The sequence below is a fragment of the Lipomyces oligophaga genome (assembly GCF_038497815.1).
Source record: "Lipomyces oligophaga strain CBS 7107 unplaced genomic scaffold V1516scaffold_4, whole genome shotgun sequence".
NCBI classification, from domain to species: domain Eukaryota; kingdom Fungi; phylum Ascomycota; class Lipomycetes; order Lipomycetales; family Lipomycetaceae; genus Lipomyces; species [Lipomyces] oligophaga.
Genome location: NW_027117788.1, coordinates 715,334 through 728,072, shown reverse-complemented (window position 1 = coordinate 728,072; position 12,739 = coordinate 715,334). Strand labels below are relative to the sequence as shown.

At 45.9% G+C, this 12,739-nt stretch overlaps 6 protein-coding genes across 6 annotated transcripts; 2 read left to right on the top strand and 4 right to left on the bottom strand.

The window, feature by feature from the left end:
* Window positions 1–727: 727 nt before the first annotated feature.
* On the bottom strand, window positions 728–2,482 carry V1516DRAFT_685622 (uncharacterized protein; the record flags this gene model as incomplete). Its single annotated transcript, XM_066923624.1, has 1 exon — window positions 728–2,482. The coding sequence occupies one exon, from the start codon at window positions 2,480–2,482 to the stop codon at window positions 728–730; it is 1,755 nt and encodes a 584-aa protein (XP_066777402.1).
* Window positions 2,483–3,968: 1,486 nt separating this feature from the next.
* Window positions 3,969–6,044, top strand: V1516DRAFT_342094 (mediator complex, subunit Med17). The gene is made up of 2 exons (XM_066918920.1): window positions 3,969–5,345; window positions 5,413–6,044. The coding sequence occupies exons 1-2, from the start codon at window positions 4,248–4,250 to the stop codon at window positions 5,803–5,805; spliced, it is 1,491 nt and encodes a 496-aa protein (XP_066777401.1). The 5' UTR covers window positions 3,969–4,247; the 3' UTR covers window positions 5,806–6,044.
* V1516DRAFT_341969 (IMP-specific 5-nucleotidase) lies at window positions 5,677–7,677 on the bottom strand. Its single transcript, XM_066918919.1, has 6 exons — window positions 7,559–7,677; window positions 7,484–7,497; window positions 7,365–7,423; window positions 6,996–7,297; window positions 6,418–6,926; window positions 5,677–6,261 (listed from the first exon to the last, which is right to left on the bottom strand). The coding sequence occupies exons 1-6, from the start codon at window positions 7,567–7,569 to the stop codon at window positions 5,894–5,896; spliced, it is 1,263 nt and encodes a 420-aa protein (XP_066777400.1). The 5' UTR covers window positions 7,570–7,677; the 3' UTR covers window positions 5,677–5,893.
* Window positions 7,646–8,788, bottom strand: V1516DRAFT_675168 (replication fork protection component Swi3-domain-containing protein). Its single transcript, XM_066922212.1, has 3 exons — window positions 8,405–8,788; window positions 8,278–8,353; window positions 7,646–8,215 (listed from the first exon to the last, which is right to left on the bottom strand). Exons 1-3 carry the CDS (start codon window positions 8,740–8,742, stop codon window positions 7,808–7,810), a joined length of 822 nt encoding a protein of 273 aa, XP_066777399.1. The 5' UTR covers window positions 8,743–8,788; the 3' UTR covers window positions 7,646–7,807.
* Window positions 8,789–8,992: 204 nt separating this feature from the next.
* Window positions 8,993–9,932, top strand: V1516DRAFT_637751 (NADH-ubiquinone oxidoreductase complex I, 21 kDa subunit-domain-containing protein). The gene is made up of 2 exons (XM_066920050.1): window positions 8,993–9,281; window positions 9,344–9,932. The coding sequence occupies exons 1-2, from the start codon at window positions 9,231–9,233 to the stop codon at window positions 9,845–9,847; spliced, it is 555 nt and encodes a 184-aa protein (XP_066777398.1). The 5' UTR covers window positions 8,993–9,230; the 3' UTR covers window positions 9,848–9,932.
* Window positions 9,933–10,744: 812 nt separating this feature from the next.
* Window positions 10,745–12,339, bottom strand: V1516DRAFT_623837 (uncharacterized protein; the record flags this gene model as incomplete). Its single annotated transcript, XM_066919638.1, has 4 exons — window positions 10,745–10,850; window positions 11,079–11,876; window positions 11,959–12,063; window positions 12,146–12,339. The coding sequence occupies 4 exons, from the start codon at window positions 12,337–12,339 to the stop codon at window positions 10,745–10,747; spliced, it is 1,203 nt and encodes a 400-aa protein (XP_066777397.1).
* Window positions 12,340–12,739: the final 400 nt, after the last annotated feature.

The window sequence follows — 12,739 nt, the reverse complement described above, 5'->3', positions numbered from 1 at the left end:
GGCCGCGACTAATTCCCATCCGCTATAACAGCACGTCGGTCCGTCTTAACAAAGCTAGATGGCCTACTCGACTTCCGACAAAACGATAATTAGGCTAAACATCTGCCGGTCGGCTCAGTAGCTACCAGTTTTCTCGAGTTATTCTGAGGTATCCTGCTTTCTTTTTTTGCCTGTTTTCAAAACCAGTTAAACTCCATCGTACTTCCGAAAGACTGACGGTTTTATAACCGCACAAAACCATTTCCAATTGACACATCAATGCCGGCAAATACTGTTGTTGACCTGTTTTGTCTTTCGACTGGCCTCCTCCGCGAGCCCTAAACCTCAACGTGTGTTACTTCCAAGCTTCTGAAAATACCCAATACTGGAAGCACTAGTAGTGTTGTTATATACATCTCAAATATATTCTCTAATTTCCTAAAAAATCACATTTAATCACAATCCATAATCCAGAATTTTATTATCCAATTAACCCGGCACAGTAAAGGAAACTCACTAAACTCCTTGCAAAAGTAAACTCCAACAATTGACAAACTGATAGCAGTGCATATGATAAGTAAACAATGGAAATCCCAAAAACACGCCAAAATAGACCAAACAATATTATTATTAATATTAACAAAGTCAATTACCATCCAATACCTGCACTACCCTCGCTGACAAAATTCAAAAACAAAAGGCAACGGATCAACAAAACAATAGAAGCGTGGCCAAAAATTAACGGTCCTTAGGCAAGGGTGGAGGTATAACCGTCAAACACTAACCCTTCTGGAACTGACATGTATGCAAACATACTGGAATCACCAGATGCAATTGTCAACATCTCTTGAGATCCTAATCCCGCGGAAATCGACGGAGTATTGGGAGTCGTACTATTTGTTGTATTTGTCGACGTTAGTGGAGCCGATGTAGGAAGGTCCAGCATTGAACCCAGCGGGCCTATCATCGTGGGCATATCGGCCACATAGCATGCCGCTTCATCTGACTGATGATTCATATTCTGTGCGTGCGATTGCGGTCCATCCAGATGTGGGGCTTGGAAAACATACTGCTGTGGGAGCATGTAGTCCATCGCTGTAATCGTACCAGATCCCGAAGGAGAGGCCAAAAGTCCTGGCGAACCATGATTTGAGAACGAGCCAGACACGGCTACAGAGCTACCAGAACCGTTAGGCACTAGCATACTCGATGAATATCCAGGTACAGCCACCATCATTCCCGGAGATGTTAAGGATGCGCTTACAGTCATCGGATGCGCTTGTGGAATCATGAACAATTCCGGAACATTAGTTTGAACGGTGAACGATGGTACTTGATCAACAAGTGAGCAGATGGAAGACGCTGGTGAGCCAGACTCCTGCCAGGAGGAGGATGAAGGCGATTCATATCTCTCGGACATGGTGGGCGAAATGCCTTGATATCTGTTGGCAATGTCATTTACCTCAGGATAGCGAGATCTGAATGAAAGAAGCCATTCTGGCGTTGCATTGAAGTTGCATGGTGTACCAGACTGGCCTGCCATTTCTTGCGCAATAATGCTAGCATGAGATGACAAAACGTCGTCACTTAAACCTCTTGTAGCACCAACAAACGACTTTACACGGTCCCAAAGAGCCATGTCGACAAGAGGATACATACTCGTCGAGTCATATTCGGGAGCTGCTCCGTAGTTTGGTGTTATCAGAGCGGTGGAAGCCCGTCTGGAAACTGGAGCGGATGTGTAGTGGTTCGACATCGGCATTTGATCTGGAGAGTAGTCGGACTGTGTAGACGGAGATGGAACAAATGAGGGCGAGCGGCTACTAGTAGAAGCTAGAGCAGCCTGGGTGGCCCTTGCCAATCGCTCATCTCTGGCCGAGTTCATAGCCTTGCAGATCTTGGATACTGTAGATCGCTCGACACCGAAGATCTTGCCTATTTTCTTCTGGGAGTCACCAGGATGTTCTCGCGCATGACGCCATATGTCTTGCTTTTCAGCATGAGTCAAAGTCCTCCGACGAGAGGGCCGCGGAATGCTGGAGTTGTTCGTGACGGGATCCTGTGCAGCAAGTGGTTGCGGAGCAGGCAAGGCCGACGGATAGAAAGAGGAATCAGCAAGCGAAGCGTGTCGCGTATGACGGTTGCGGGTCCTTGGAGATGCGTCAACATCAATAGGCGAGGAGGGAAGATCAGCAGCGAGATCTTCATTGGCCGACTGGCCGGAGCGAGTAGGGGAAGAGAAGACGATGGTTGTAGGAGAGGAGGGCGGCAAGGTGGTGTAGGACGACGGCATGGACGATCCTGATAGAGAGAAGGACGGGGGAAATTGAACAAAGGGCGGCAGATTGGCAGCGTACTTTGAGCTCGAGTCGGACGAGGACGACGAGGACGAGCGGACGGAGAAGGAGTGGGAAGGCGATGGCGAAGTCGAGCGAACCAAAGCGAGCGGGGTTGTCGAGGAAGACTGGCTAAGCTGAGCGTATGAGAAGGAGGAGTCGCCCATTCGCAGAGTAGGAGCGCAGGACAGATAGAAGACGGAGACCAATAATCCTAGACAGACAAGATGGAGCAAGGCAAAGCGAAGGCGGGCGCGAGCGGTAGAGCTAGGAGAGAGAGAGAAGTGTGGGAACGAGTGCGACTGCTGTGGGGAGGAAGGAGGACGACAAGAGGAGAGACAGAGCGAGAACAGAGAAGATCTGGACAAGGATGAAGGAGGAGGGGGAGTAGTTATAATGTTCTCGGGAGGGCGGACGAGGAGGACTGGCTAAAGCAAGGCGGACGTGGATGTGGGAAGAGGGCAGTAGATCATTGAGGAGGGAAAAAAGTCTATAGGGTGGCCGCCAGTCTGAAGTACTGCTACGACTACTACTGCTACTACTAGTGAGCATGGCTAGGAAGAGCAAGAAGGCCATGTTGTGGGAGAGTCGAGTAACCTGGCCGACAGGGCCAGGACGTAAACCTTCAGGAGGACATGGCACGGAGACCCAGAGCGGGAGAAACCAGCCTGGAGAAAGAATGGACTCGGTTAGCGGTTAGTCGCTGGGAGGAGGTACCGAGGATCAGGCCTGGATTTGAGCGCATCCGGGCCCGCTGATGCAGCAGAAATGCGGACGAACTAAGCCAGATCGGGCCGGGTCGATGGGTCACAGACCGCATTCTGACCAAACGTCTAGTCCAAACGGGGTTTAGCGGATGCCATGCTGACCCAGCGCCGTACGAACTAATTGTGCATGTCGATCTTCAGCAGTCCCATTCCACTGGATCTTCCATTAGCCTTCTATGTGTGATCTGTGCACGAGAAACACGAGCGCCGCTCTGCTTACCTTAGTCCGGGCGGTGGAGATTCGGGGCTGAATCTGTGCGGTGGTTGGGACTGCGACTGGGACTGTGGATAACTACAGGCGGTGCGAAGACTACGACGGCGACTGCTACAACTACAGCTACAGCTACTGCGACTCCTACTGCGATTGCGGCAGACAAGCCAGTAAATAGTCGGCAAGCCCAGCGTCCATCCAAGTCGCGAACGTTGTACAGTGAGAGCAGGTATACAGAGAACCTTCGTTCGGAAGCAAGCGCTGTTGCTCACTGAATCCGGAAAGAAGCTCTCCGTGGTATCAACAATACGTCGACTAGTCCTCCCCCGTTCTCTGCCGAGCTGAGCCTGCTTCTCATTTCGTGTGGCATCAAACAGCACGCGTTCTCTGCCCGCTTCTCAGCAGAACTTCGCATCAACACTATCAACCAATATCCTTTTTATGCTCTGTTGTGCGTTCATATCTAGAGCAAATCCGGCAAAGTCTGACCGATTTCCGCTTTCCATCACATCACCGAGCCTTGCACTTAATCACATGCTCGGCTTCGTTCCCTCTTAAAATATTAAAGCTTGTGAGCTAAAGCGATCTTCACGCAATATACCCTATTCTTATACCATAGCATGGTCACAGTCTGCCGTACTTCTTTTCCCCTCTCTGTCTTCCCTTCGGTGGTTCTCTCCGTTCAAATGTAGCCTCGACATCCTACTACCAGCTCTACACTCTCAACCACTGTCCCAGCCGAGCTCGTAATCGCTTCTACTTGATATTGTGATTTAAACCCCTTCATTTGTCACGTGAGCGAAGTGCCATGGTGTCAATAGTCCCAAAGTAAAACACGTCCTACACTTTTCTCTTAACAGACAAAAGAACATTGTCAGAGCTAATTTGTTATTGGACTCTGCCAGAATTGCGCAAGTTTGTGCTTTTCCATCAATTGCATGTGGATCATTCACAATGGCGTCGAATGCCATTGCTTCTGAAGACAGGGTTTTGTCGGTCGGTCGACCAATTGCCCAAACGAATGACACCTCAGATCCAGGCGACCTTCTCATATCTCTTCAACCACCGCCCTTGAACACGTCGGACGACGAGTCGGTATCGTCCTCGTCGCTTGCCAAAACAATCCCCCAAATCATTCTGCAATGCGGCTCGTTTGCTAATCTATCGGACGCTACTTTACGTGCAGATGAGATCTCTACGAGTGATGTGTCTGAAAATGATAATAGTACTACACTTAGCGCCAATAATGTAGCTTCTAATGACGCTGGATCCCAGTTCGCCCCGGTCGTCGCAGAGCTTTCGCAGCTGATCTCAGCAGCCCGTAATGAAGCAGCAGTTTCTTTGGATTTTGTCTCACTTTTGATTTCGGCCGTCAAGCCAGCTGCTGGCACAACCTCAATGTCTCCTCACCTCAAAGTCCACGTTCCAGTAGGATCTCTTGGAGCTGATCACCTGCCTCGGCCCGAGTCAAACTTTTCAGCCAGCGACGTCGACTACCCAATTTCTCTCGGATGGAAGTCTGCAGCTCTCTCTGCAGTTTCTGAGAGGTTCGAGAAAGCACATGAACGATTGGTGCGAGAGGCTGGCTGTGAAAAGACATATTGGTTACAAATGGAAGAAATTGTGCAGCTAGGCGAAATTCTGTTCAAGATGCGTTTGCCGGACTACAGAGGTTTAGGACTCCGCTATGGATTTAGTGACGCAGGATCAAATTACAAGGAAAAGGGATTTGCTACACTTCGACGCGATAAATCTGGAAAGATCGTTTTTAAAACGGAAGGTGAACCCCAATCTCTCTCACTTTCAGTTTCCATCTTACGGAATCAAATGAAAACCGCCACATTCATCACCAGTCCAGACTCATCTACAGAAGGAACATCCACAGAATCCTTCAAGTCTCTGATCAAGCAAGCACGCGACTCTCTTTTCGAAGAAGAGCTCTTTTTCGAAATTGTCCGTGAGTCAAAGTCACTGACCTCAAGAGGGATTACGTCAGATTTCGGTGACCGTATATCATTACCCTTTGATTCATATACAATCTGCATAGAAATGGTACGCAATCAATGCCATGTGGTATTTCATGTGGTTTTTTTCACACGAAATATAACATCCAATCCAGATTTCAAATATACTAACATTAGAGATGTCGCAGCTCTCGCACGATGAATCCAAGTCATCATCCGCATCAATTTCGTCGTCACCAGACCAAAACTCACACGTGGCCGACGATCAGTTTCTAGCCGAGGCCGTCTCCATAACTCTCCACCTTTTGCTTTCCCGACTCCACCGCAGAAACCGAGCTTTGCGACGGAAAATTCCTCTTCCTCTTGGCAGCAGCGCCGCAGTCTCTGCCACTTCCAGTTCTGAAATCCTGGAACCACTCTTGGACGCGCTGTCAATCAGGTCATCTGAGACGAAAACCGATGAACACCAATCGTCCACAAAGTCGCCTATTCAAAGTCTCAGCATATTGTTGGAGTCATTAATTTCCGAACTAAAGTCTCCGCAATAAACGGCACCTGAACGCAGTTTAATGCGGCAGTAATAATAAGACCAATTAAAATACAAAGACATGACTGACTGATTACATTAGTAGCAGGTCACAATTTTTCCCCAGCTTTCTCCCAGTACCCACAAAGCTCAGTTAACGCTTCTACGGTCTCCCCCGGATCAGCGACCCACACCGTACAGGCCGCCAGTCTGGCTTTGAAATCATTGGCACCAACTGATGCAAATTGGTCTCCCACGTGCAAAGTTTCGTGTCCATGGATCCCTCCAAGATAATTCTGCAGAGCCCTCACTCCCAACCGTTTGTCACCGACGTCGACCCAGACATCGCTTCCTCCGTTGAAGGCGCAAAACTGAACTTTTTTGCCGCAGGGCGAGTTCTCTAGTCTTCTTTGTACACCCAACACGACCTCTTCCAGATCCTCGCGGATCATTTTTTTACCTTCGATTGGTACTATACCTAGAACATTTGTTAATAATGATCAAAATTTTTTTCTCTTGTTGTCTCTGCAATTTTTTCCCTTCCCGTTTATACTCTTCCCCAACAAAAATTGTATTAACTGAAATTTATCTATTTTCCAAGACCTAAGAGGTAAATCACTAGGATACCACTTACCGACTGCTCTATCTTTACGGATGACCTCTCCATTCAGATTCATGACTTGCTTACAAGAGAAAATGACTTCCTCTGCAAGATCTAATAATTCTTGCATAACTGTATCATTCCACAATTGCATTTCATCAAGAATCCACTCATTTGTATCGACGTAGACAAGAGTCTGATCGGTAACCGAGTAACGAAACAAGTAGTTGGACTCGCCGCCCATTACTAAGAGCTTCCGCTTCTGGTTTTCAGATAGGTCCGAGGAGTCAGCTACTGCTTCGATTATACCCGATAATCGCTCCTTGTAACGGTTGCCCGAGGTATCCGGATATCCAGCAGCAGTTACTATCCCAACCGCAATATCGCGCTTAAGCAAGCCAAGTAGGCATGCGATTACGGGATTATCGGGTGTTAACGATTTTCCATCTTCGTACAGAGTAACATCGCCATCTAATGTAACTAATCTTAGTTTTTCCTGTGTAGATGTCATACTCATGATTTGTGCTGTGTTGAGAATAAGTCTAGTGGTGGTTGATTAGTCGGAGCTCAACCACACGGCGGCAAACGCAGGCAAAACAAAGTCCACTGACCTGATATCATTAAAACTTGGACTAACAAGCCGGCGACAAGATATGGACCGTTTAGCATCCTGAACATAGAACGCATCTACGAGAGGCAAAGTTGTGAAGAACGTGCCTACCGTAGGTACAAGATATCCTAGTTTTGCAAGCTCCGGCGTGTTATTTGCTTGGTTTTCGATCTGGTCAATGACTAGACTTTCTACATCGGCCATTACAGATGCATATAGTTTCCGTACTGTGGCCGTCGTGTCCTCCCAAGTCGAGACTTCTTTGATATATGCTGCTGGCTCCGAGTGGAGAACAAAGGGACCCTACCATTGTTAACTAACTTCCTTGGCCAAGCCTCTCAGAAATCGCTCGATGAAGGCACTTTCATACAGCGAGTAATCCTTTGATCCATTCTATGAATGCATCTCGACGGTGCGATTTTAACGCGTCTAAACAAATTGATCCAGTCAGAGTTCACATTGGATCCGAGTGTCCTTGATCTAGCTTACATTCAACGCGATATCTAATTATTCACCATCCAGGTCAACCCAAAGTAGACTTCATACGAGTATCAATCAGCTTACCTCGTCGTCATTTAGATTCGTATGTTGACCTAACTATTTCAGTATGAAGTATAGCGACACAATTTGCTATTAGATACGACAGATATGAGACCAGGGTAAATCTGCGATGCAAGTATCTGACAGCGCAAGCATCTTTTAACGGTCCCAACATGACCAACCGTCTACCCATGCTCTTGTCATTTTACGGTAAATAATTGTATTACAAACTCCACATGCTAGTCCATGATCTCAAATTAAAATCTTCTATTATTATGATTCTGTCAGTCCAAAATCGTCATTTTGCTGAGTTGCCGTATCATCAACACCGATTTCACTGCGTCCTGGCGCCTTACCAACCTCAAAAGTCTCATCTGCAGGACCTATGATATCACCGTCCCCGTCGACAAACCCTGTTCCATCATCGTACGAGAAAATATTTTTCTCTTTCTCCAGCTCGATGTCAGACTCTTCATCACTATCGACTGCACGCAAATCCGCCGTCGGTGGAGGCTGTAGTGTTACAGTCCACTCTGAGATAAACTGATGCCTCATATCTCGAACCGGTCTTGTATGGCCAAGTTTTTCTACCAAGGCTAGGAAATCTTCGAAATTTGCTTTGGGAAATAACTTGTGGCTCCAGATTTTGTAGATATTCAGTAGCCGTTGAAGATCTCTGAGCTAATTTTGCGCGAATCAAGTTACTATAACGAATGCGAGGTATACTCCGACCCAGGACTTACCTCTTGCCCTTTTCCCTTAAACTTCATTTTCCGAACCATTACCTTCAACTCAGATAATCCCTCAGGAGACAATAATCTGCGCACAATCAATATTAAGAATAGACTTCCTCATCGCTGCAAATCATACCTTTCAGCGTCCAACTTTGCAATTTCCCGGCGCTGCTTGATAACAATCTCATTGTCTACGCCTAAATCATTTTGTCCAGCGAAATTCTCCAGGTTCGTAGGATATTCAATATCTGTATTAGTTACTTCTCTTATAGACATGGGATCTGCAAGGAGTGGCGAGTCAGATATAGTCCTTTGGGGAGCTGAGAGTTCTAGGTTCTGATCAGGACCATCAAGATTTGATTCCACTGCTCGATCTTCTTCCTCCAGATCGTCGAATTCGTCCAGATCCTCGTCATCTGGAAATAGAGAGGCTACAGAAAACGGACCATGGCTAGACTCTAGTAAACTCGTCATTATCGTCTGTTTTGAATTATCATTTCCTGATATCAGAAATTATTTCTCGCTGATCAGAGTACGATAAATAATAATCTTCCCAGCGATCCACGCGGCTTCGGCTTGTTCGTGCACAATAACGCGTTATCAGGGTAACTAATCTGATCTGCACGTGATAGCTCTAGTATCACATCACGTGATACGTTTCACGTGATAAAATTGAACGAACCAATAATAGGCTGGCAATTGAAACAAACTGTAGAGAGTTTCGAAAGAATTGCGAGAGTATAGAATTCAGGACGCAGAAGCAAAAATTGATAGTCTTCTTATCAAAGCAAAATACTGATTTGATTGGTATTGTTCTTGTATTTTGAACGACTCAATAATATCTATATTGTGGCTCGGGTTTTGAATAGATTTACCGATTCCGGAATTGGATTGAAATAGTTGACGATTGAGGTTACAAGCAAAATCACGACATATTATTATACCTATACAGATATTACACAATGGCCGAACGAGAAGATGAAATTGGACCTATTTATCAAGGAACCTTTCCGGTATGATAATATTAAATAATGATGACATCTTGAGAGTTAGGAGTTATCTAACTCATTCCTAGCTCATCGACGTGGATCCGCATTTTTTCCGAGTAGTCCGATACTTTAGACCGTCAGACTATGGCTGCTGGGCTGGTTTCACAGCACTTGCACCCGCAATCGTTGGCTTAGTTGATTACTCGCGGTTTGCAATTGCAGCGCAGAACAATAAGGATACGTTAGCTGCCTTCATTCGATCAGCCCGTCAAGGAGCTACTGTTCTTGGCCCTGTTCCAAGCATTCTGTTTGGTCTGACTGGTGGATTTTTGTTCGCATACGAGCGCAGCGCAGCTCGATTCTTGGGCCTTTCGGAAAACAGCAGAGAATATAAAAAAGATCTTCGGGAATTACGTATCCGTGCAAGACTCGGGAAACCGCTCTATGGTGAATCTCAGTTACCGAGCGACCTCCAGACCGTTTCTGCTGCTTATACTCGCTATTCGTCGCTAATGCTTGGCCTCTTTCCGATCTTCAATTTTGTTAATCATCCATATCATGGTGTCGATACTGCCAAGTATTATAAATAGTCGCTTAATTCGGTTTTATTTCATTCGGGGCGCTTTCACTTTTAGCGCGGTATCTAGTTAGACAATACATACATTTATAAGAATAGTAATCGGTTGCAACTAAGATAAATTCGTCCATTTATGAACAATCAAGTAATATCGTCAATTATATATAAAAAATAGATAAAGTTAAAAAGAGTTTATAAAATATCTCGTAATAAGATCGAACAAAGGAAAACGAAATTGCCGCGACACAACGGATAAAACGCAAACAGAACATGATCACAAAAAATCTCAATGAAACTTTTCGATAAAACGCCCCAACCTATAAAACGATCTTTTAAGACGCAACGCAGACACACACAAAAAATGAATAAATAGAAGAGAGAAAAAAGAAGCACACGCTAAAAACACTTATTGAAGTTCAAAGAAGCATAGCCATAAGATTTCCAGCAGCCAAGAGAGAAAACGAAAAGAAATAGGCAACAGAGTATTGAAATATATAAATAAATGAAAATAAATGAAAATAAAACGTATCAACAATGAGGATTTTCGGTGCCAGATCACTTGAATAAAAATGAGAATAGATGAGAAAATATGAAAATAATATAACGGCAAAGTAAACCCGGCAAAATCGTAAAATAAAACGCCTAAAGAAGCTATTGCGCGTAAACTCCATGGTATCCTCGACCATCAGCTTCAACTCGATCTAATCGTCCATCACGAGCTGCAAGATAGAGCTCGTTCAAACGTGCAACTGGAATAGATTCACTTTGATCTTGTCCTTGAACTTGAGCTCCAGGTGGTGCAGGAATCTGACCCTGAGGCTGGCCATTTGCAGCAGCAGCAGCTGCTGCTGCGTGCATATGAGCTGCTTGAGGACTGTTCATATTTATAGGTTAGCTCGTCCAAAATCCTTCAGACATAGAGATAATTGTATACATACTTGATCGGGGCGTATGGACTATAATGACCTTGAGGTGGCATACCCATAGATGCATATACTGGCGGAGGTGGAGTAGGCCTAAGGAATAATTTTAGTATGAACTAGAAAAAACAAACAGAAAAAAAATAAAGACAGCAACATTCAAGAACGAGCGGATTCAAAAAAGCTTGAAATTATATAAACAGAAACTAACAAGACAGACTAAAATGTCAAACCGCTTGATTGGGTAATTTTGAACAAACTTATGAACATAAATAAGAAAAGCAAGCAAAACAAAAAAAGCAAGCAAGCAAAAGGAATATCTACCTGTATGGGGAGTTAACAGGGCCAGAATTGTTCTGCGATCTACCCCAGGATAGACGGACGCGCGAGTTGCCAATGGGATAACCTTGCATCTGGTTGATAGCCATCTCGGCAGCATGTCTTTGGACAAACTGAACGAATCCACAACCTTTTCCAGGAGGAATCTTAACGTATGTGATCTCACCGAATCCAGCGAAAAAGCTTCGCAATTCATCCTCGGTCACATAACCAGATAGTCCTCCAACAAAGACAGTAGTGTTGTTGGGATCTGTAAACTGATTCATAGGCTGTGGAGCTCCAAAGTATCCCATGGGGGGCATACCCATTTGATACATACCAAGCTGGCCAGGACCCTGCTGCTGCATCATACCCGAAGGAACACCTGCGCTCTTGTTCTTTGGGGTCGCAGTAGAAATTCTCATGGGACGGTTTCCACAGTAAAATCCTTGCATCTCAGTGAGAGCACGTTGCATTTCTGATTCGTCAGTAAAACGAACAAATCCGTATCCTCGGGACAAACCCGAAACAGGATCTGTCATGATTTTTGCGGATTTGCAAGAAGAATATCTGCTCTGGAACAAACTCAAAAGAGCATATTCAGAAGTCTCAGGAGCCAGGTCACCGACGAAAATAGAATATTCAGGAGTGCGATCGTTTGCTCGATCGGCAAATCCACCACCAGAAGCCCAATTAAGCTTGAATGCACGCTGAGTGTTGGGAATGGGAGTGCCATTGAGCGTGAGAGCCTTCGCAGCAGCAGCTGGGCTCGAGAAATCGACAAAACAGTATCCGGCGTTCGTTCTGGATATGCAGTTAGCACGGAAAACATCACCAGACAAGCTTAATTTGAATAAAAAAATTCGAATAAGATATCTATGCTTACCCAGAAAATTTATCACGGATCATTTTGACGTTGACGGCCTCACCAAAGTTCGACCAAACCTGACGAATGAAGTTTTCGTCGATCCATGGTTCGAGTTCGCCCATCCTGTGATTCTCGAGTTAGTCCAGACATCATAGGTACTCGAACCGAGCCACGATTCACGGATTTAAAACAAAGAGCAACTTACCAAAGAGTAGTCTTGGATTCATTCGACGTAACCGACGACGCGGGAGCTGGCGTAACTGGAGGGAACGCAGCGGCAGCGGCAGCGGCGGCGGCAGCAGCAGCAGAGTCTGCAGCGGGAGCCGGAGCAGCAGAGCCAGTTGGAGGCTGCGGAGAAGAAGCGTCCTGCTGCTGGGTGTAGTCGTACTGGAAAGACATATTCAGAGACAATTGAGAAGCAGAGATAAGAAAAGTGAGGGAAAACCAGCGAACGGAAAAGCAGATCTATGCGGGGAAAAATCGACGGCAAAAAAAAGTGCGTGATCCAGAAGGCTAAGAAAATACAGAGACGCAGGGATGAGATGCGAACGATAGAACGGCAGTCACTGAAATCCAAGACGCAAACGAAACCGGCGAAACTGAAATAAGCGCGAAACCGAAAAGATCCAAATAGTTGCGAAACCGAGCGAAATACACTGGTTCTCGAGGAGGAAGGAGACGGAGTCCGGGGGAGGGGGAGTTGTTGGAGAGGAGATTCGAGGCGGCGCGAGGTCGGAGAGGACGGGAAAAAAGCAGGTCAGTCCAATTGCTGGACGCGAAGCACGAAACAGCGGCAGAA